This window comes from Melozone crissalis, unplaced genomic scaffold (genome assembly GCF_028551555.1).
Source record: "Melozone crissalis strain CALT ecotype California unplaced genomic scaffold, PUWL_Pcris_2 ptg000012l_1, whole genome shotgun sequence".
NCBI classification, from domain to species: domain Eukaryota; kingdom Metazoa; phylum Chordata; class Aves; order Passeriformes; family Passerellidae; genus Melozone; species Melozone crissalis.
Genome location: NW_026535790.1, coordinates 14526555 through 14548309, shown reverse-complemented (window position 1 = coordinate 14548309; position 21755 = coordinate 14526555). Strand labels below are relative to the sequence as shown.

The following is a 21755-nucleotide window of genomic DNA, read 5'->3' as shown; positions in this document are numbered from 1 at the left end:
TGGATATTCCTGGGATTAAATTGTGATCCACATTATTGTAGTGGTGCAGACATGGAGAACCTCAGGGAAAAAAAAGGGAATTAAGGAGAAATTTTGGGGAATTGACCCCAAAACCAGCTGTAAAGCAGATGAGCCGTGCCACCAGAGGTGCAACCACGCCGCTGGGAGTGAAGCTGCTTCCCAAGGAGCAGGAAAAGTGGGGATTCCTGGGGGGATCAGCTGGCAGGGAGCAGAACTGCTGGTGCTAGCAGTGTCCCCATGTCCCCACAGTGTCTGGGAGATCATTGGGCAGTCGGACGGGGGCCTGTCCGTGCTCAGGACGTTCCGGCTGCTCCGCGTGCTGAAGCTCGTGCGCTTCATGCCCGCCCTGCGCCGCCAGCTCGTGGTGCTCATGAAGACCATGGACAACGTGGCCACCTTCTGCATGCTGCTCATGCTCTTCATCTTCATCTTCAGGTATTTCTTGGTGTTTCAGGTGTTTCAGCTCTTCCTGAGGCGTTGTTCTGCTTCGGGGATGGGGACACATCACTGGTGTGGGGGGGATGCCTTGGGAAGGCTGGGCTAGAACAGAGGATGGAAGAATTAAAGAATAGAACAGAGGCTGGACAGAGTTAAAGAATAAAGTAGGGATTTATTAAAAGGCCTCAATGGATCCACCTTGGGCCTGGCCAGGGCTACACCCAAGATGAACCAAAATGGTCCCAAAATGCACGACCGCTCACGGGGTCTCTCACTTTTATAAGTTCTGCTCCATTTGCACATTGGAGTTAATTGTCCAATTACAGCTTTAGGTTATGCAGTCCTGTCCTTGTTTTTCTCTCCTCAGCCCACGTTGTTTGTGCTCTTGGGCCTGAGATTTGGATCATATGTCCTTGGTCCCCAGCTAGAGAAGGAATTGTTTTGTCTCCCTGCTCTGTGAAGAGAGCTCACCATCCCATAATGTGAAGCTTAGAACTGCACACTAAAACAGCACAGAATCTGAAAAATATAAAAGTCAAAACCTGAGGCATCAGGGGGAATGCTCACAGTGGGATAATTTCCCCTTTCTGGCTCATTTTTCATGGAATGCCATCATTCCGGAGGTGAATGAAGGACACAAACAGGCAATCACTGCCCCTCAGAGGCTCCTGAGCTGTGCCTGTCACTGACTGGACCATACCAGTGTTAGATTTGGGATGGAAGTCATGCAGATTCCAAGATTTCTGTCTGTTTGACCCTCTAATGCCCCTCAGAATCATTTGCTTGGAAGCCAGGGAGCTGGCAGCATGGTTTGTCATTTTTCCAGACAAAGCAGAATCCTGGGTTTTCCTTCAGTGCAGACAACTGGAATGAAATGTGAGGCAGGCGAACCGAATTGCGGGGTCAAAAAAAAACCACTGGGAGTGGAAAAATATCCATAAAGCCCCTGCAATCCTCCCTGCAACCACATTTCACCCAGGTGTTTCTTCCATCTGCCTCTTTCCCCACTGCAGCATCCTTGGCATGCATCTTTTTGGGTGCAAGTTCAGCCTAAAAACTGACACGGGAGACACGGTTCCAGACAGGAAGAATTTTGATTCCTTGCTTTGGGCCATTGTGACTGTGTTCCAGGTAAGCTCTGTGTCCTCAGGGATGTTTTAAGGGGGAACACGAGGAATTTTTATTCCAGGAAACTCTTCCAGGAGGTGTCAAATTTGGAGTGAAGAGTTATTAGGGTAGAGATGGGTTTAAAAGCCCTGATGGAAAAGAAATCTACTCAAAATCAGCACTGTCCATATCTCTTATCAGTAAAAGGATTCACTCTTATTTTCCTTTTTGCTGCCCATCCTGCTCCTACTCTGCAGATCTCTGTCTCCTTCACTGCCTTTTGCAAACAATTCTGTGTGACTGGGGATGACAGATCCTCTCCAAAATCAGAGCTGGAGGTGCTGGGGAAGCCTTGATATAAAAAGTTGTGTTTCCTCTGCAGCCTGGTTTGTGCCTGAAATTCCTGGCAGTTCCACAACAGAGGAATCGTGGTTAATGCTGTTTCAAGGATATTTTAAATATAAAAATTAGACTTTCGTGTTTCAAAGCTCAGGCTTTAGAATCTGAGTGCAACAAGTGTAAATAAAGTTTCTAAAGGCAGAGTAGCATCACTCAAGGTGGAAACCAGGCCAGAGCCTTCCCTGTGGATATAAATTCTCACAAAGGAACAAGGACAAATCAGCCCCAGCCTCAGAGCTTCCCATTTTTCCCTTCCCAACACATGAATTGCTGCATTTCTCCTCCCAATCCCCTGGGAAATGCAGCTGGCACGGAGCACAGAGGCTCAGTCCTGTGTCCCAGGAAGGTTATTGAGCAGCATGACTCAGTGCAGCACTCCTGTCCCCAAAGCCACCTTGGTTCAGGGGGTTTGAGGCCGTTTCCATTGCAAGAATTAATGTGGAACATGAGCCTGTCATCCATTTCTCTAAGATTTTTGAAGCTAGAGAGTGAAAATCCCTGAGGAAGATCCCTCAGAGCCAAGCTTTGCAGTGATGGGGATTTTTTTTTTCTCAATGTTTTTACCTGAAGGAAACAACTTCCCTGAGGTTCTGGAGCCACCCAATGTCATTTATCTCATTAAATATCCTGTCCCTTACCCTTTCCTTCAGCTCCAGCTGCCTTCTAAAGAGCAGCCTGAAAGGAGACAAGATCTGAGGCCTCAGGTCTGTTGTCTTCTGATGGTTATCAAAGGAGGCAACACCTCCAGGAAATAATGGGATTAGGACAGTGCATCCTTCACCTGGGGATATCTTGGATCTAAAGTGTCCTCTGTGGGCAGGGCAGTGCCTGCAGGGAGGGCAGGCTTGGCCAGCAGAGGTGCAAAGATCTAAATAAAGGCAAATTTCTACAACGTGATCCAACCTCACGTGCAGAGAGCTGAACAAAGGCAATTCCTGCTGCCTCATCTCAGGAGAGCTGCCGGTGGAAAGGTCAGGAGGAGAGGGAGAATGGCGGGATTGAGTGCACAGAGGAGCTGAGGGTTCCCCTTTCCCTGCAGATCCTCACGCAGGAGGACTGGAACGTGGTGCTCTACAACGGGATGGCCTCCACCTCCTCCTGGGCCGCCCTCTACTTCGTGGCCCTGATGACCTTTGGCAATTATGTGCTCTTCAACCTCCTGGTGGCCATCCTGGTGGAAGGATTCCAGGCAGAGGTGAGACATCCAGGCTGAGGGAGGGGGAGAGACCTGACACACACGTGTGGGGATGATCCATGGCAGGGAAAACATCCACCCATGCAGGCAGCCCTACATTTAAATTTAAGGGCTGCAGATGATCTGTGTGAACACCTGAAGCTCTTCTGGATCAATCTTTGCAGCTCTAAATTTTAATTTAAGGGGTGCAGATGATCTGTGCTGAGCACCTGAAGCTCTCCTGGATCAATCTTTGTGGCCCTAAATTTGAATTTAAGGGGTGTAGATGAGCTGGGCTGGGCATTTGAAGCGCTTCTAGATCAATCTTTGCAGCCCTAAATTTAAATTTAAGGGGTGCAGATGATCTGTGTTGGGCACCTGAAGCTCTTCTGAATCAATCTTCGCAGTTAAAGCCCACTGGATGTGGACTGAGAATTGGGGGACCAGGACTCTGATCTCCTACACAGTCTCTGTGTGATTTAGAAGAAATAATTTAGCATTAATTTTACTCACCAAATCTCCCATATACCCCATGGTTTGTGTTCCTGTGTGGTGGGACTCAGGCTTTGAATACGTTCAGAAGTTTTACTAAAGTCCCAACAGATTAAATCAGCTGGCTTCCCTTGATGAGGGCTGGTTGCCTGGTTCTGAAGGGAGCTCAGGGCTCTGAGCAGGACTTTCCCCTCATGGGGTTGTGCTGTCCATGGCTCTATCCTGTGATTCCATGTGTTCCACAAGCTCCAGCCCTGAGGACCAGGCAGGATGTGCCCTGTCCTTTCCTTGGGACTCTGTCCCTTCTGGAATATTTAAAGCCAGGGGCACAGCTGCTCAAAAGCCATTCCCAGGTTCCTGACATTGAATTCTCAGATCTTTAGGACGTTGCTTTAAGGTGGAAGGAAGTTTTCTCCTTTAGGGATCTTTGCAGGGAGCAGCTCCTGTTCCTCCCCTGCCCTGTGGGAGGTTGAAGCCGGTGCTGATGTGAAGCCAGAGCTCTCTGAGTGCCTGATTGCTCCTCCAGACAAGCTGTGGTTTCCCTGCCCAGCCCTAATGGCTCCTTTCAGAGCTGTTTCAGACCATGATTTAAATGTGTGCAAGCTCTGCTTTTCCCAGCCTGGATCATTCACCCCAAGGGCCAGCAACCACAGGCATGGCATTTGCAGGGCACATTTTGCTCTCCACTCCCATTTATTATCAATCCTGACATCAGGCCTGTGGGCTTGTCACTTGTCTCAGGGAGAGGCATTACACAAAACCCTTCTCAGCTGCCAGGGCTCCACTTCAGCCTTGCACTGGGAAATCATAAAATCCTGGAATGCTTTGGCTTGGAAGGGACTTTAAAGTTCTGGTTCCAGGCCCCTGCCACAGCTAGGGAGCCTTCCACCAAACCAGGCTGCTCTGGTTGCAAACCAAAGAAAAATTATTGTGGAGCTGGGTTTGTTTTTGTCATTCCTGGCTCTGCTGCTACGCTGGGAATTCTTGGTGTGACCTCTTTGACTTTGCCTCTGACAGGGGCTGTTCTGAGCAGTCACAGGAGGCACTGAGGGGAATTTCTCCTCCATTTGCTCAGGTGTTTCTTTTATTTATCTGGAGAGGGACTCCTGGGACAGCTGAGAGCTGCTCTCGACTCAGAACCATCAGCAGGGCTTCAGCAAGGGCACTGTAATTGTCCTGTGAAGCACAGCACATGCTCTCAGCCTCATCCCAGCTCCTGATCTGCCTCTGGAGCAAGTCTGCCAGGAGTTTTCTTAGAAGAGAACAGACTTAAATGGCCACAAACCCATTTTTAGTACATTTGTGTTTAGTACAAGTAGCCAGACTTCAAGCAGGGCCATAATTGCATATTTGTGTTTACACGGTTCCCATGTCATTTTGAAATCCCCCCCAGACCTGCTCTGGGAGAGCAGGCAAACCTTCCAAAATTGTGTAGATCTTTCATCCACTCTGCGCTGGTGTTTCTACTGTGAAACAAAGATGAATCAGGGAGCTCGAGCCGTTCAGTCATCCTGGCTGCAGCTCTTGGCAATAAATCACAGCAAAGTGAAGCTCATTGCCACTTCAGCACCGTGCCTCTGGAAACTGGGGGGGTTTGTCCAGGCACCAGGCAAGGAACTGAGCTGCTTTCTCTGGGATCAGCCCTTCCATGCAGCCCTTTGCTGTCAGTTTGCACAGGTTTCTGCAGTGCTGAGCAATCCAGACAGATTCCTGCTGGCATTCTGCTGGAATCCCTCCCTGAGCAAAGAGAGCCTGAGGATGGCTCCTGTGTCCCAGGCTGATCATTTCTGGTGGCACATCTGTCCAAAACGAGCCAGACTCCCAGGAGGAAAGGCAGGGTGAGGGTGGCTGTTCCCTGTCCTGAGCTGCTGCAGGGCTGCCAGGCACACTGGCCCCATGCCCTCTGCCTCACGTTGCCAAGAGATTTCCCAAAACAATCCCAGCCAGCACAGAGGGAGCAAATCAGGCTCTCCAGGTCTAAGTCAATTTGAAAGTGTTGTCAAACAGAGAACTAAATCCCTCTGACACCCTTTGACATCAAACCCTAAGTGCTTTCAGCAGGGATCACAGAGAGAGCAAACACAGAGCCCCACCGTGCCAGGTTTCTCAGTCATTCCTGCAATTCCAGCTGCTCTGGGATGTTTTCCCCTGGGATTTGCTGTCCCTGGAGCAGTGTAGGAAGCACAGAGACACGGCAGGGACATGGTGACAACCACAGCATGGTCCTTTCTGTCCAAATGAGTGAAAACAAGGGAGAGGGACTTGCCTGGGATCATTCCCAGGGTGGTCTCAGAGGGAATTTGGCGCAAACCACCCACGGGGAGCAGAGGCAGCTCAGAGCTGCTGAGGAATCCTAATGACTTGGGTCTCTTAATTACCCTCCTCCTCTCTGCAGGGGGATGCCAACAGGTCAGACACAGATGAGGACAAGACATCTGCCAACTTCGAGGACGAGTTTGAGAAGCTGAAAGATCTCAGAGCAACAGGTGGGGCTTTGTGTCTGCATTTTCCTGGGAATCTGGGAGCTGCAGCTCTGCTTCCACAATGGAAGAATCCAGCTAATTTAGCAATTAATCTGACTGCAAAGACACCAGAGCAGCTCTGCAAAGTGTAGGGGAGGCTAAATGAGCACTGATATTTCCTTTAGACAGATGTTTTTCTAATTTAAACGTTCCCCAAGAATTTTTAGCCATGTCTCCTCCCTCCTCCTGCACCATTAGCACAGAGTGCTTTGCTGACAGCAATGTTCTCACCCCACTTCTCGGCAGCTTTTCCAATCAATCAAGATCTCATCTGTTCCTTTTGGTTTCCCACACAAAATGCATTTGGGTGAGGTTTGATGGATGGAAAATGTTGCTGCTCATTTGTGTTCCAGGAGGGGTCTGGCAGTCGGTTTGAGGGGAGGCCCACACTGCTCTGCTGTACCAAAAACATGGAATTGGAGGTGACAGCCTTCGCTTTGCAGCCAGAGGGGTGACAAAAAGGGATCACACATTTTAACAGTGAATGATGGCAAACAGGAGCCTCTTCAGTTCCTGCTTCCTTTGATTCCCAGCTTGGGCTCTGTGAGGATCCCTCCAAATGCTCCTAAACCAGGATTTGTGTCAGCCACGGTGATCCTGGCTGTGGGGAGCAGATGGAATTCAGCTGAGGAAGGGGCAGAGCCACTTGTTGGGGACACAGAGGTCCCTTCCAAGCCAAGCCATTCCATAATTCCACGGCTCCTTTGGAGGACACTGAATTCCCAAAAGCCCCTTAAGAGGTTGTGACATTCACCCAATGCCTTTCAACACCTTAGGGGGATCTCACTGCCCACAGCTCCCCCTGGCAGAGTTCCTGGAGGTCCCCAGGAGCAGCGTCCCCTCACGTGGTGTCCTCTGGTATTGTATTTGCAGGATGCCCTGTGGCAGCAAGGAATGATGAATCTGACTCCATCTTCTCAGAAGGCTAATTTATTATATTAAGATACTATATTATATTGAAGATATATAATAAATATAAAAATATTATATTAAACTGTACTAGAGAATACAGAAAGAATACAGACAGAAGGCTAAAAAGATAATAATGAAAACTCGTGACTCTTTCCAGAGCCCTGACACAGCTTGACCTTGATTGGCCATTGAGTCAAAACAATTCACATAAAACCAATGTGAAACAATTGGTTTCATGTGAAACAACCACAGAAACAACCACCTATTGGTAAACAACGTCCAAACATATTCCAAAGCAGCAAAACACAGAAGAAGCAAATCAGATAATTATTGTTTTCCTTTTTCTCTGAGACTTCTCAGCTTCCCAGCAGCAAAACCCTGGGCGAAGGGAATTTTTCAGAGGACATGACTGTGCCACCCTGTCCCTTTCCCTGCAGAGATGAAGATGTACTCGCTGGCTGTCACCCCCAACGGGCACCTGGAGGGCAGGGGGGCCATGCCCCCGCCCATCATCCTGCGCACGGCCGCCACCCCAATGCCCACCCCAAAGTGCTCCCCACACCTGGACTCCCTGCACGCCCTCGGCGACTCGAGGAGAGGCAGCAACGCCTCGCTGGACCCCACGGGCTACGACCAGAAATCCTTGGTAAGTCCTTGATCCTAGTCCTTGGTCCTAATCCTTGGTCCTAGTACTTGGTCCCAGTCCTTGGTCCCAGTCCTGGGTTCTTGTGGTCAACAAATGACACAGGGTGCTGTAGGGTCTTGGTTTCCAGGTGGTGGTGGGATGTTCTGGGGTGGAAGGGACCCACAAGGATCGAGGGAATGGCCCTGGCAGGGGTTGATCCCATAAGTTTGGTGTTGTCAGCACCGGCTGAGCTCAGCTTGGCATCATGTGGGATATTGGGGACAGGCTCTGCTGGAAAATGAAAAGGAGGGTGGTGGAGATGAGTAAAAAAGGCAGGGGGAGAACAGAGCTGGGGCAGGGCAGGGACAGCAGAACAGCCAGGGACAGTGAGTCCATGGAAAGGAAAAGCAGGGATGTACCAGGATCCAGGGTTTTCCTGCCTCCCTGGAAGCCCTTGCCAATCTCACTGGCCAGCCATAACCTGAATGAGTCCAGCTACTCCCAGCCCCTCAGAGGAGGAGCAGGAATCTTTTTCAGCCACACCAGACATTTGGAATGTCTTGGAGAAGCTGTCAGGTGTTCTGTAAGGATGAGACCTGCAGCCCCCCTGGTGTTTTGGGGCTGTATCTTGAATTTACACCATGTCAGGGAAATGAAGCATTTTCCCTTGAGCTCTGGTGACAGTCCCACAGCCCTGTTGGAGGGGAAATCAGGGGAACAAGGGATGAGGGGTTTGGAATGAGGAGATGGGATGAGATGATCTCCAAGGTCCCTTCCAAACTAATTCCATGATTCCTTTGGAAGGCTCTGAGTTCCCACAGAGGCTGTGACATTCACCCAGTGCCAGGATCTGGCTGAGCTGCTGCTCTGGCAGCCGTGCCTGCAGCAGGGGGGTGGGAGGGCAGCTCTGGGTGGGCACACAGGGAGCAGAGGCAGCAGGCAGAGTGGATTTCTGCTGCTGTTTATCCATCCCACTCCTCTGCTCCAGAGCTGCGAGATCATGTTCAAATCAAGGCAGCAGACCGTGAAGGCACCTCACGCCCCGGCACAGCCACCATCCCCCTTGCTAAGCTGCTTAGTCAACCTAATGCCTTTGAAAAGCAAACAGAGCTGACTGCTGTTTGCCTTGGGCTTTCATGGCACTGCAAGCTGCTGGACAAGGATGTTCATCCTTCCAATCCTTTCTCAGTGCCACCAGCCAGAGGGAGGGGAAGCAGGCAGGGCTGCACTGAGGAGGAGGAGGAGGAGGAAGGCAGTTTGCCTTGGTTTGTGCTGGGAGGAGGGTGTGGAAGGAAAAGGAGTTTTCCTCCTGGCTTTTCTGCACTGACCTTAAGCTCTCTCATCCTGGGAATTGCCTGTACCTGCCCAAGAGTGCAGACAGGCACTGAAATTTGTGGAGGAGGAACATTCACTCCACTTTCTCTCATGGCAAATGGGAGAAAAGTAATGGAAACAGGGGCACAATTCCCACCAGGCATTTGGGTGACTCATGTTCCCTTTGGAAGGCAGGGAAGTTGTGAGCTGAAACTACCAGAACATGAGCAAAGTTCAGCAAAATGCCACTTATTGATGTCTTTGGGTTCATTTTTATGAGGAGTTGGTGTTGCCAGGGAGTCACCAGGATGGAGGGTTGGAGGCTGTGCTCCAGGTGTGGTCCAGGTTCAGTGTGGCCCTAGCTGGGTGCTCCCATCTCAAGGATGGAACTGGAGTGGTGCTGTGTTGGTTTTGCACCAGGGAAGTGATGTTTTAACAGAAGCTGCAAACAGTTTCTTTTGTGTTTGACAAAAAACCAGTTAGTAATTAGGTTTGAGAATTAACAACCTGTTAAATACTGAGAAAGTCAACAGTCCTTTATGAACACACATGTAAAACCATATATATGTTGGAAGCTTACCTCTTTTTCTTTTGCTTTGGAAGCAGGTAAACCCACCACATTAATTAGTACATTAACTAAAACGCCTCAAATCAACAACTTAAACCACTAGGCGGGAAGGGGAGGCCATGACTTTCACCAATCTGGGCAAAACTCCCCAATCCTTTGGGGGCAAACAACCACTCCCTCCCTCCCTGTGGGAATCTATAAAATCAGAGGGTTTTGGGAAAGCTGCAAAAGGCAGGCCTCAGAGACAGCAGAACTGTGATTAGAGCTAAGCAGCAGCCATGAGATTTGTCAGCAGAGAAATTATATAAGAAGTAGAAAAGTAAAGACAAATAGAACAATGGTCTGTGTATTAACACTTGTCTAGAATAACTCCCTAAGCTACAGAAAAGTTTATCTAGTGAGATATTAGGGAGTTCTAAGCTTAATAATGGAGCTCTGTGCATTGTGTTTTAATACTTGTAAGCAGGTATTGGATTTGAAATAAGCAAGCATTGTTTAACCAAAGGTACGTGTGCTTATAGTGGTTGGATGGAACTACTGTCAATGTGCTTTTGCTTTGTGTGGTTGGTCAAAAAACTTTTAAAGTAAGTTGTAACATTAAGCTCTGTGTCTGCTGCCTGGGATGTGAGCTGCTGGCATCTTCCCATTGTCATAACCATGTAATGAGACTGATGCTGGAAAATAAAACAGCTCAAGGCACATTCCACAGCAGTCCCATCCCACTGGTGATTCGTACATAGCCCCCAGGCAGCCATAAATGGTGCCCTCTCCGACGCCTGCCTTTCGCAGCTTTCCCAAAACCCTCCGATTTCACGGATTCCCACACCTCCCTTCCCTCCCAGTCCAGCCTCCGCAGCTCCCCGTGCGCCAACTGGGCCACCAGCAGCACCTGGGGCAGCCGCCGCTCCAGCTGGAACAGCCTGGGCCGGGCGCCGAGCCTCAAGAAGAAGAACCAGTCTGGAGAGCGGGAATCGCTGCTCTCCGGAGAGGGCAAGGGCAGCACGGACGACGACTCGGACGACGCCAAGTCTGGCTCGCCCAGCCGGCTCTCGCCACCGCGCCGGGCCGAGTCCCTGGATCGCCGCGGCTCCCAGGAGCTGCTGCCCGAGCTGCTGAGGGTGCCCTCCGTGCGCCAGCTCGGGCCCGGCCCCGCCGCCCTGCTGCCCGCCGAGTTCCGCGACTGCAACGGCAAGATGGGCGCCGAGCTCTTCCTCAGGGTGGACGGGCACAAGGAGGACGCGCTGGACTACGAGGATGACGGGGAGGATGTGAGTGCTGAGGAAGAGGGGGGCTCGTGGTTTTACAGTGGGTTTTCCGTTCCTAAAAGGATGGATGGAAATCCGACGTGGAAACGTGTTATCCCCACCTGAGGGATGGGCCTTTTCTTCCTGAAAGACCCCTTTTTTAAGAGATTTTTTTAGGCCAGATGGATGGAAATCCGACATGGAAATGTGTTATCCCCACCTGAGGGATGGGCCTTTGCTTCCTGAAAGGTCCCTTTTTAAAGAGATCTTTTTAGGCCTGTGTTGTATTTGCAGGGAAATGCCCCAATGAAGGCAGGAATGATGAATCTGACTCCATGTTCTCAGAAGGCTAATTTATTACTTTATGATACTACATTATATTCAAGAATGCTATACTATGCTAAAGAATACAGAAAGGTTACTTACTAAATGCTAAAAAGATCAAAATGAAAACTTGTGACTCTTTCCAAAGTCTTGACACAGCTTGGCTCTGATTGGCCAAAGAGTCAAAACAACTCACACCAGAATCCAATTAAACAACCGCCTGTGGGTAAACAACCTCCAAGCACATTCCAAAGCAGCAAAACACAGGGGAAGCAAATGAGATAAGAATTGTTTTCCTTTTCTCTGAGGCTTCTTAGCTTCCCAGGAGAAAAATTCTGGGTGAAGGAATTGTTTCAGAAAATGTGAATGCCACAGGCCTGTGACAATTCCATGAGATAAAACTTCCTTTTTTTTCCCAAAAATGCCTCATATTTGGGCCAACTGGGATTGTCCTTCTCCAAAATGAGCTGCTGACACAACAGGCTTTACTCACAGGAGCTCTTTGGTGTCATGAAAGCTTGGAAGCCTAAAAAGAGATGTTTTCCACTTAACTTTTTGGTTGCTTGAGGGCTTTTTGGGTTTGGCACAACTCTGTACATCCAAAATGACTGTTTCCCAGAAGTCTTGCTTTATCCTGTCCATCTCTTCCCTTTTTCCACCTCTTTCCTCCTTATTTTCTTGGACAAATGTGATAATGGCCACCACACTTCTGTCCCAAAAGCTGTGACCGCCTACAGACACAATAAAAAGCCATTAACTGCCCCCTTCTTCCACAAAACCACCGTGAAAGTTGAAGAGGCAGGAAAATAAAAGAGGAAGAAAAGGTGTTCCTTCTTTTTTACCCAGAGTTATTGCTACCGGATCCGCAAGGCCCTGGAGCCCTACAAACCCCAGTGGTGCAAGACTCACGAGAACTGGTCCCTCTACTTGTTCTCCCCACAGAACAGGTAAGAAATTCCAGGGAAATTCCAGCACAGCAGGGGTTTGAGGTAATGGAATATTGCCTTCCTAGCCAGTCTCCCCTTGGGAAAAATCCTTCAGAGCTTTAGGATCCAGTTCCTGATTTTGAGGTGAAGTTTTCAGTTCAGTGTGGGCAGAACTGTGTGGTTCATCCCGTTGCTGTCAGTGGTTTAGCCAGCATTAGTAATAATTAATAATTAATGATAATCATGGCTGAAGCCTGTGGAGATGCTGCCTCACCACTTGGGCTGGTGCTGGTTTTTGGGGAGGAGCCTATTTCTGACCCAAACTTCTGAAGGATCTGTTTTTCCCACCTCTCTCCAGGTTCCGAGTGACGTGCCAGAAGGTCATTGCCCACAAAATGTTTGACCATGTGGTTCTGGTCTTCATCTTCCTCAACTGCATCACCATAGCTCTGGAGAGACCAGACATCGACCCCCTGAGCACGGTGAGAGGCATTTCCTTCCTCCATCTCCCATCCAGATCTTCATCTCCTCAGGACCAGAGCCTGCAAGATAAATGTTGGGTTTCTGACTCGTGTCTCTTTGTTGCTCTGTGTTTTCCAGGAAAGGATATTCCTCAGTGTCTCTAATTACATCTTCACTGCCATCTTCGTGGTTGAAATGATGGTTAAGGTAATTAGAGCTTCATCCCATGGCCCAGAGCAAGTCCTGGCAAAGACCAGACCATGGCAGAGTTATGATCTGGGTGAAGATTTCAACGTCTCCCTTCTCCTGACTGCAGGTGGTAGCTCTTGGCTTTTTCTCTGGGGAGAACACGTACCTGCAGAGCAGCTGGAACGTCCTGGATGGAGTGCTGGTCTTTGTGTCCATCATTGACATCATTGTGTCCATGGCATCAGCAGGAGGAGCCAAAATCCTGGGAGTCCTTCGTGTGCTGAGGCTTCTGCGGACCCTGAGACCTCTCCGGTATGGGCTGATAAATCAGAGAGTTTGGGAAATGCACAAGGTCTTGCTTAATAACACAAAACACTGAAATACAACATGGGTAGAAACATCTTTGGGGATCTCTAAACTCGGTGAGGAATTGTTTGAAAACAGTGAAATGAGTTCAGATTCTTCTTCTCCAGCTCAGACTCATGTGGCTGGAGTTTGGAGTGAGAGGTGTGGTCAGAATCCAGAGTGAGAGCACTCAGAGCCTCCTCCACACTGCAGCTTTGTCAGCCCTTCCCAAATCCTTGTTGCACTGCACAACCTCACAGGCACTCCCCAGCAAAGAGGGATTTGCAGCTGAACAGGTGCTGATGAGGATTTGATAAGCTCCAGCATCCTTCTGAGGATTTGATAGGCTCCAGCATCCTTCCCTGCTCTCCTGACCCTGCCAAACATCCCTTCAAAGCAGCTCCTCCCTCAGCCAGGCACAGGAGGGCAGAGCTTCCAGAGTTTGAGAACAGGAGTAAAGATAATCTGTGTTTTGGTTATGATTACACAATAAAGAGGGATAATGCTTGGGGGGGATTTGGATCAGCTCCTGTTCTGGTTTTGTCCTGCTTGGCAATAAACAGGAGCCTTTTTTTTTCTGAAATTTCAGGGGAATGAGACAGTCACCTCCAAAAATCTGGAAACTTTTCTGGGACAAAGCTGTGCTTGTGAGTGATAGGAAGAGGGAATCTTTTAGACCACAAGAACAACAGCTCTTTGTGCTCTGTGTCCCCTTAGTGAGCAGGAAATCAGTGTTTCTGGCTCCTTGCTGTTCTGCTGGTGGCACCAGGGTCCCTTGGCAGTGCTGGCTCCCCAGGACACCCTGGACAAGTCACCACGTGTGACCCACAGAAGTGGGAACAGAATTCAGGGCACGGGCAGTTCATGAGGAAAGGGGAGGGGGGAAAGGGGGAATTGGTCTTTGAGAATAACTAGGCCAGATCCTATGAATAGAAAGGAATTCATCACCTCTCACCACGGCCTCACTGAGCACAGGATGGCTCCAGGGACCATTCCTAACACTTTGGAGGTGCAGTTCACTCTCCACATGATTTCTCTCAAACAAGACCCTGTGGAAATGCTGCAGCACAAAACGCTTTTCTGTGGGCTTGGCAGGCACAAGGCATCACTACCCACGTGAGCTGCAGCTCCCTGCAAGGACTCACCCTTTACAAGCCCATCCTAAAAACAACTTTGATGTTTTTCAGGCAAAACTCCCACCTGGCCCTTCCTAGGAAAGCTTGGCTTGGGCTGGTTCCACTGCCATCTTCCCAGGGAGGGCAGTGCATGCCCCAGGCTCTCCTCCAGGGAAACAACACCCCAAACCTGCCTCAGAGCACACCAGGAATCTGCTTCCCAACAGGACTGACCCTTTGGCTGTGGAGCTGCTGATCACAGGCTCCTGTTAGCTAAGAGCCAGCTCAGGAACTAATTAGGGAACAAATTGGAATTACTTTGTTTGGAAAGTTGTCATGGCCACTGCTGCAGGAGGAGCACCAGACGTGCTCTCCAGGCCCACTGGGAAGATGTTCACGCGTTGGGAGAGGAAGGAGGGTCCTGCCTGTGTCCCTGGGCTGGGATCAGAGCCCTTGGAGGGATCTGGAGTGAGGTACAAACCTCCCACAGCGGGAGCTCTGTGATGCCCTGCCCAAAGGGAGTCTCCCCTCCTCACTCTGCCCAGCTGTCACTATTTTAATTCCCTCTGATGTGATTGGGAATGTTCTGGTTGTCTGAAGAATTCCCTGCCTGCAGGTAGAGGAGGTTTGGGCCAGCCCCAGAGAGCAGAGGAGAAGCAGCTGGGTGATAACAGGACATACATAAAAATTAAAATTTAATTTTCTTGTGGTTTTTTTCCAGAGTCATCAGCAGAGCCCCAGGTCTGAAGCTGGTGGTGGAAACCTTAATCTCCTCCTTGAGGCCTATTGGGAATATTGTTCTCATCTGCTGTGCTTTCTTCATTATCTTTGGGATTTTAGGGGTCCAGGTAAAGTATTTCCCTCCCCTGTAAGTGACTGCTGCTTTTCTCACAGGCTGGGGTTGAGGTGGAAATGATGAGCTGAAATTCCTCCAAAGGAAGATTTCAGTTTGGGGAGAAGAGCCAGGCTTTAGGAGAAATGATCCAGGGTGGGGTTGGCAGCTGCTCCCAGCAAGGATCTCAGGATTAGGAGAGCAGACAGACCTCCCTGCTGAACTCTACTGCAGGAATGAAAGATAAATCACAGAACAGACTTTTCAAAGCTGCTTCTTTTTTGTTATTTTCTTTTTTTTTTTAATTTGTGTTCTCAAATGCAGCTTTTTAAAGGCAAGTTCTACTACTGTGATGGCCCTGATGTCAAAAACATCACCACGAAGGCTGACTGCACCAACGCTCACTACAAATGGGTCCGGAGGAAGTACAACTTTGACAATTTGGGGCAGGTAAAGTCCTCCCTGTAGGGGTTTTCTGTGCCAGCTTTCATGGATGGACACCTGAAATGTGTGGCTTCAGGAGGGTGTGGAGCCTCCATCATAGGAAGTTTCCAAAATTGATTTGCAATCATCTATCAGTGGGTTCATATTTGCACTCGGTGATCTTTGAGGGCTTTTCCATCCTTGGTCATTCTATGACTTTATCTGGAAATCTCTGTCTTTTACCCTAAATGTGTAAAAATGGATCAGATCAACCCCTTGATCTCTTGCTATGGTTGTACAATTCCTTGGTTTTAGGAGAGTTGTCCTAAAGCCACTGCTTTGGGATGCAATCCCTCTTATTCTCTAGATTTCTTGGTGTTCTCTTTGCAAATGAAGAAAATTAAGTGCTCTACGTGGCTGAAAAGCAGGCCAGGCCATAGGAGGAGTTGGGAGCTCCTTCTCTGGGGACTGCAAGGCAGGACCAACCCCTTCTGTCCATTTTGCAGGCCCTGATGTCCCTGTTTGTCCTCTCCTCCAAGGACGGCTGGGTGAACATCATGTACGACGGGCTGGATGCCGTGGGCATTGACCAACAGGTACCTGTCCTGCAGAGCCCACCTGTGCTCCTCTCTCCAGCCTCAGGCCTGGGCACTCCAGGGTTTTTGAAATCCCAGGAAGCAGCAGAGCTGTAGAACCTCCTTGAGGCCCTTTTGCTCATTGAGCTGCCAGTTTTCCATTTTTTGGAGTTGCTTTTCCATGGCTGCTTCCCATGTAGGACAAGCTCTGGCATGTCCTACATCAGGGGATGTAGAATGAATTAGAATGAGGGTGCTTGAGGATGGGAAACCACCAGAAATGTTGTGGAAAAGGCATTCAGTTTGTGAGTTTTGTGGCATTTTCCGTGGGAAATCGAGTCTTGCATGAGTAGAACCCACCCAGAGCCACAGTAACACTTTGGACTTCATTTCCCCCACTTCTGAAGATCTGGTAACAACTGAGAAACATTAAGCAGGAGCCCACATCTGAAAAAATTAAAAATCTGGAGCCTATCTTTAGCTGAAACAATCTTGCTGGTGGGATGATGCTCACCACTGAGATTTAACTGAAGCTGTGTGAAATAAATACCAAAATAATCAAATCCTGTAAGGCACTTTTGGGTGGGTTTCGCACCAAACTGTAAAATTTTAGTCAGTGAGAAGGTGAATGAGAGGAGAATCCTTGGGGAAAACCCTCCTCCCAGTGCTCCCCACCTCCCCACACAACTTACTGCTCCAAAAAAACTGACTCAACCCACCCGCTCTGTGCCGCTTCTCCCTCGTCTTTCCCTCCCCTCCCAGCCCATCCAGAACCACAACCCTTGGATGCTGCTCTACTTCATCTCCTTCCTGCTCATCGTCAGCTTCTTCGTGCTCAACATGTTCGTGGGGGTGGTGGTGGAGAACTTCCACAAGTGCCGGCAGCACCAGGAGGCGGAGGAGGCGCGGCGCCGGGAGGAGAAGCGGCTGCGGCGCCTGGAGAAAAAGCGCAGGAGTAAGGAGATGTACCTGTCTGGTCGGTAGAGTGCCTTACAAACCAAAATCTTTCTGAGCCCTGCCTGCTCCCAAAGCAAGATTTCATTTTGGTTGTGGGTTTTTTGTGGTTTTTGTTCGGGTTCACAAGGTTGTGTTGTTTCAGTACCTCTTTGGCGGTGCCTTAAGGCTCGGGCTGGTGACGCCTTGGGATTGTCCTGGTGGGAAATGTCACCTTTTCACCTGGCTGGGGGGGAAATGCTCCTCCAGCAGAGTCCTCTCTGCAAGGCCATGCTGTCCCAAGCACTGAGGGACAGGGGTGAACAGTTTCCCTGCTCCCCCCGTGCCTGGAGGCCACTCCAAGGCTCCCCCATGCCTTAACGCGCCGCCTGCATCCGAGGATGGTGGTGGGCTTTGATTTGGGGGTTCATTTCTCAGCTGAAGCAGTGCTGATGCTGTTTGGGAGTCCTGGAGCATGGCCCCGCATGCCACAGACACTGCATGGGGGCATGGACAGAGCCTGGGGACAGCAGGGAGCCCCAGGGTGGGGCTGCAGGCAGAATTCCTCTTGGGACCGTGTCCATGACAGGAGATGCTCGTCCCATTCCAGGCTGGAACTCAGTCCTGGGACTCATTTTGTCCTTGGAACACTGGCCGGGGGCAGGGCCATTAGCCAAGAAAGGCCTTTAGCCAAGAAAGGCCTTTAGCCAAGAAAGGCCTTTAGCCAAAATTTCCTTCTCAGTGGATCTCATAGGGACCATCAAACCCCAGACCCACCTGAGCCTGTGCTCCTTTCCTGCCCCAAACCTGCCCATTCCCACCTCCCCTGGGAGGGTATTCCCAGGAAATCTGTCAGGAAAGCAGCCCCAGCTTTCCCAGAAGTTCCAGTGAGCAGGGAGAGCCTGCCAGGCATTTTTGAGGAGTGAGCAAACCTGGCTTGGCCACTGAGATCAAAGCTGAGCTTAGTCAGAGGTAAGGCTGAGCTTTCCTGGCCCTGTCTGCTTGCAGCAGTGCTGTGACTCTGCCTGGCCGTGTCATCTCCTGGAAGGAGCAAATATTGTGACAAATTGCTTGTGTCCCACACATCAAGGCATGGATATCCATTTCCAGCTGGAAAAGCAGCCCAGCTCCAAGGACACGGCACAGGCTGTGCTGGGAGAAATCCCATCCCATTCCATTCCCTGCATCCCTCCAGGCTTTGAGCAGGAGCTGTGTCCCTCACTGCCCCTCTGCTGCTCCCCTGGTGCTCCTTGGTGGAGCCAGGGGACACCTCAGCACTAAATGGTGGCACTGCTGTCCCTACAGGACCTCAATGACACCACAGGGAGGGCCAAGCTCTTTTGATTTTAGCCAGTTGTGAGTTCAGCGCCTGGCTCAAAATGAAATCCAGCTCAGACACTGAGTCTCCCCAGAGATTTCCAAGGGTTCAAATGCAATTTCCTGCCCCTTTTCCCATTTTGCTGTGGGAGTGTGAGGGTGGAAATACTGAAGGCAGCATTTCCAGCACAGGGAGGAGAATCAGATTTAGGGTCCCAGGGATCCTCCTTGTGCAGCTTCTACCCCAATGTCCTGACCTGAAAGACATTCAGATAAACTCAAGGTTTATATGAAATTTTTAAAAAAAAGCAATTTTAAGCATCCTTTGAGAGAGCAGGGGCACAGGTATGGAGGCACAGCTCAGTTCTTGATTAGGAAATAAATCTTATTAAAGCCTGGCTGTGACTGTACAGCTCAGACACAGAAAGAGCCAGTCCCTGTCAAAGTGATGGACACTGTGACATTGTCCCTCTTTATCCACCACCTCCAAGGAGCTATTTCAGCCCAGCCATTGCACAGATGAGCCTTGTAACATTTCATGGAGAGCACACAGGGAGGAGGACAGATTTCTGGAAGGGGATCAAGTCAATAGAGCAGCTGAGAAGTGAAACATTTGGCCATGTGCTGGGCTTCCAGAAGGTTCCCTGAAAACGTCTGGCTCTACCTGCAAGGACAGCTTGGCATCCAAGCTGGAGCTGTTAACAAGGTGAACCCAAATACCTGCTGCCCTTTTGGGAAATCGCTGTTTCCATTTCTAGGGATGTATTTTTGTTTCAGTTGGGAGGGGTTTGAACCTCCTGGGTGGTTTAGGTGACTAATGGATTTGATGATAAAACCGTGGCAGACTCAGAAAGATGCGAGCTGTGGCTGTGGGCAGTGTGTGTGTGCTCGTGGAGCTGGGGGATCTGCATGGTGGCAGCAGCTGGCAGCTTCCTCTGCTTCCATGTGTCCCTTCCACTGCTTCCATGTGTCCCAGCACTCCGTGTCACCCCTGTGGAGCAGCCTGGTCCCCCCAGGGAGAGGAGGGAGGAATGTGGGGAGGCTGGCAGAGATCCCTGCTTTCACCTCAGTCAGCATTCCCAGCGTTGGGCAGAGCAGGAGAGGAGGAGGAAAATCCAGCCTAGGCCACCAATGCACCCTGTGGGCTTGCTGTCTGCCTGGCACCTTGTCTGTGTGTCCTGTCCCCTGTCTGTGGTGTCCCCTGGGGATGGAGGGCTGGGGGATCTGTCCCTTCCTGCACACACAGAAATGCACCACGGAGCTGTGGCAGGCTGGGAATGGGTTAAACCTCAGCTGGGTGATCCTGGGTTCCAGTTCCAGGTTGGATCCAGGATTTGGGGCTTGTCAGAGGGATTGTTCTGTGGAAAAAACTCTGGGAATGGGATAAACCTCAGCTGGGTGATCTGGGTGCCAGTTCCAGGCTGGATCCAGGATTTGGTGTCTGGAAATACAGCAGAGGAATTTTTTCATAGAGAGCACAGCCCTGTGTTAATGGGTTAAACCTCAGCTGGGTGATCTGGGTGCCAGTCCCAGGCTCGATCCAGGGTTTGGGGCTTGGCAGAGGGATTGTTCTTTGGAAAATACAGCCTTGGAATGGGTTAAACCTCAGCTGAGTGGTCCTGGGCACCAATCCCAGGCTGGATGCAGGATTTAGGACCTGGCAGAGGGATTTCTCCATGGAGGACTCAGCCCTGCAGCAGGACCCAGCTCTTTCTCAGGTGGGATGGGGAGTCACCACCTGCTTTGGGGTGGTGACTCCCCATTTCAGGGGAATGGTCCCTCTGAGCCCAATTCTGTGCTGTCACCACCTCAGATCTTTCCAAAACATTTCTCCTTTCCCATCTGAGGAAGGAGGGCCACTGTGCTGCAAGGATTGGCAGCAGGTTCATTCTGCTCAAGGAGAGCAGAGGGCAGGGGGTGAGGACGCTGAGAAATGCATTTGATGTGGTTTTAAAAGCTCAGTGAACTTTTTTATGTGCAGAGAAGAAAAATCAAGATAAACCAGAATATTTTTCCTGCCGCTGTCCCTGCTCCATCCATTCCATCCAAGGGTAATTTAACAACCCTGCTGCTCTCAGCCTTTTAATGAGCTTCTCAGAAGACACAGACCCAGAGCAGCCTCCCCAGATTGAAGGTTTTCATTAAAAACACGTGGAGCAGCTTGATCTGCTCTGCCTGTGGGATCCAAACCCAGCTGTCAGCTCAGCTCTGACCTTCAGGGGCTGCAGGAGGGTCTGGGTGACATCGGGGGCTGACAGCAGAGCAGGAAAAGCTGGGAAAGCTGGAAATCCCAGCTCTAGCTGCCTCTCAGTGGTGTCCCTTCAGGAAGACCCCAAAAAATGAGAATTCAGAAATACTTTTTCCTGATTTCAGCTCTGTGAGAGGAGAGTGGCCACAAATCGGTTCCTCTGAGGTTTTTCCTACCAGAGCTGGGAATTGTGGAAGGATGAGGGAAATTTTAAGCCCCAGCCAGAGGTGCCTTTCAAAGCAAAAGAAATTTTAAGAAATTCAAAGAAATTTTAAGAAATTCAAAGAAATTCAAAGAAATTTTAAGCCCCAGCAGATGTGCCTTTCAAAGCAAAAGAAATTTTAAGAAATTCAAAGAAATTTTAAGAAATTCAAAGAAATTTTAAGCCCCATCAGAGGTGCCTTTCAAACCAGTGGCTGCAAACCTTTCTCTAGAGGGTGGCACATGGTGATATTTGAATTTAAACACCCTCTCAGTGCCATAACCCTCTGTGTATCCAGCAGAATCATTTGAGCTGGAACTGAAATTTTGGGTGCTGCATCCCTGAGTGTTCAGGGTTTCCAAGCAGGGAATTCTCAACCCCTGCTATTTGTTTTTCCAGGCAGCTGCAGGTACAGAGCTGCTCTGTTCCAGGCATGAATAACCCCATTAGGGCTTTCTAATGTTTCATGCAGAGCATTGTAGTGGAGGAGCTGGGGCTGGGAATTGTAATACCAACTAAAAATGCTTTTAAGCCAGGGGAGGACGGGGCTTCATTAATTTCCATGTCAGCAGAAGCACAAGCAAAGTTGAAATACTCTGCAGAGAGGTGAGATTCAAGTATTAGCCAGCATCTAAAAGCAGGGGGAGGAAAGGCTGGGATTTTCCTTTTTTCATCTGTTTGATGGTTGCTTTTTTTCCCCCTCCTCGCACTTCCACCAGTTCAAACCAGCAGCTGAAGGGAAACTTGGCTGTGTTTGATGGAGGGAGAGCATTTAGAGAGTGCCAGGACAAGGGGAATGCATGCCCACTGCCAGGGGGTTATGGGATTTGGGGAATTAATTCCTCCCTGGGAGGGGGGGAAGGGGCTGGGATGGAATTCCCAGAGAAGCTGGGGCTGCCCCTGCATCCCTGGAAGTGTCCAAGGCCAGGTTGGGATGGTGGAAGGTGTCCCTGCCATGGCAGGGGTGGAATGGGATGGGCTTTAAGGTCCCTTTCAACCCAAACCATCCTGGAATTCTATGAGAACCCCAATGTGTCCAGGCAGGATG

General features: G+C 50.0%; 1 protein-coding gene across 1 annotated transcript in view; it reads left to right on the top strand.

Moving 5' to 3' along the window:
* Nucleotides 1-21755, top strand: part of CACNA1H (calcium voltage-gated channel subunit alpha1 H) — a 150277-nt gene that overhangs the window by 104135 nt on the left and 24387 nt on the right. The window contains exons 12-25 of the mRNA XM_054270947.1: nucleotides 271-456; nucleotides 1473-1590; nucleotides 3005-3160; nucleotides 6027-6117; nucleotides 7503-7711; nucleotides 10415-10840; nucleotides 11987-12087; nucleotides 12425-12548; nucleotides 12667-12735; nucleotides 12845-13029; nucleotides 14899-15025; nucleotides 15334-15459; nucleotides 15939-16028; nucleotides 16770-16983. Of these exons, the coding sequence (XP_054126922.1) occupies nucleotides 271-456; nucleotides 1473-1590; nucleotides 3005-3160; nucleotides 6027-6117; nucleotides 7503-7711; nucleotides 10415-10840; nucleotides 11987-12087; nucleotides 12425-12548; nucleotides 12667-12735; nucleotides 12845-13029; nucleotides 14899-15025; nucleotides 15334-15459; nucleotides 15939-16028; nucleotides 16770-16983 (2222 nt within the window). The remainder of the gene's footprint in view (nucleotides 1-270; nucleotides 457-1472; nucleotides 1591-3004; nucleotides 3161-6026; nucleotides 6118-7502; nucleotides 7712-10414; nucleotides 10841-11986; nucleotides 12088-12424; nucleotides 12549-12666; nucleotides 12736-12844; nucleotides 13030-14898; nucleotides 15026-15333; nucleotides 15460-15938; nucleotides 16029-16769; nucleotides 16984-21755) is intronic.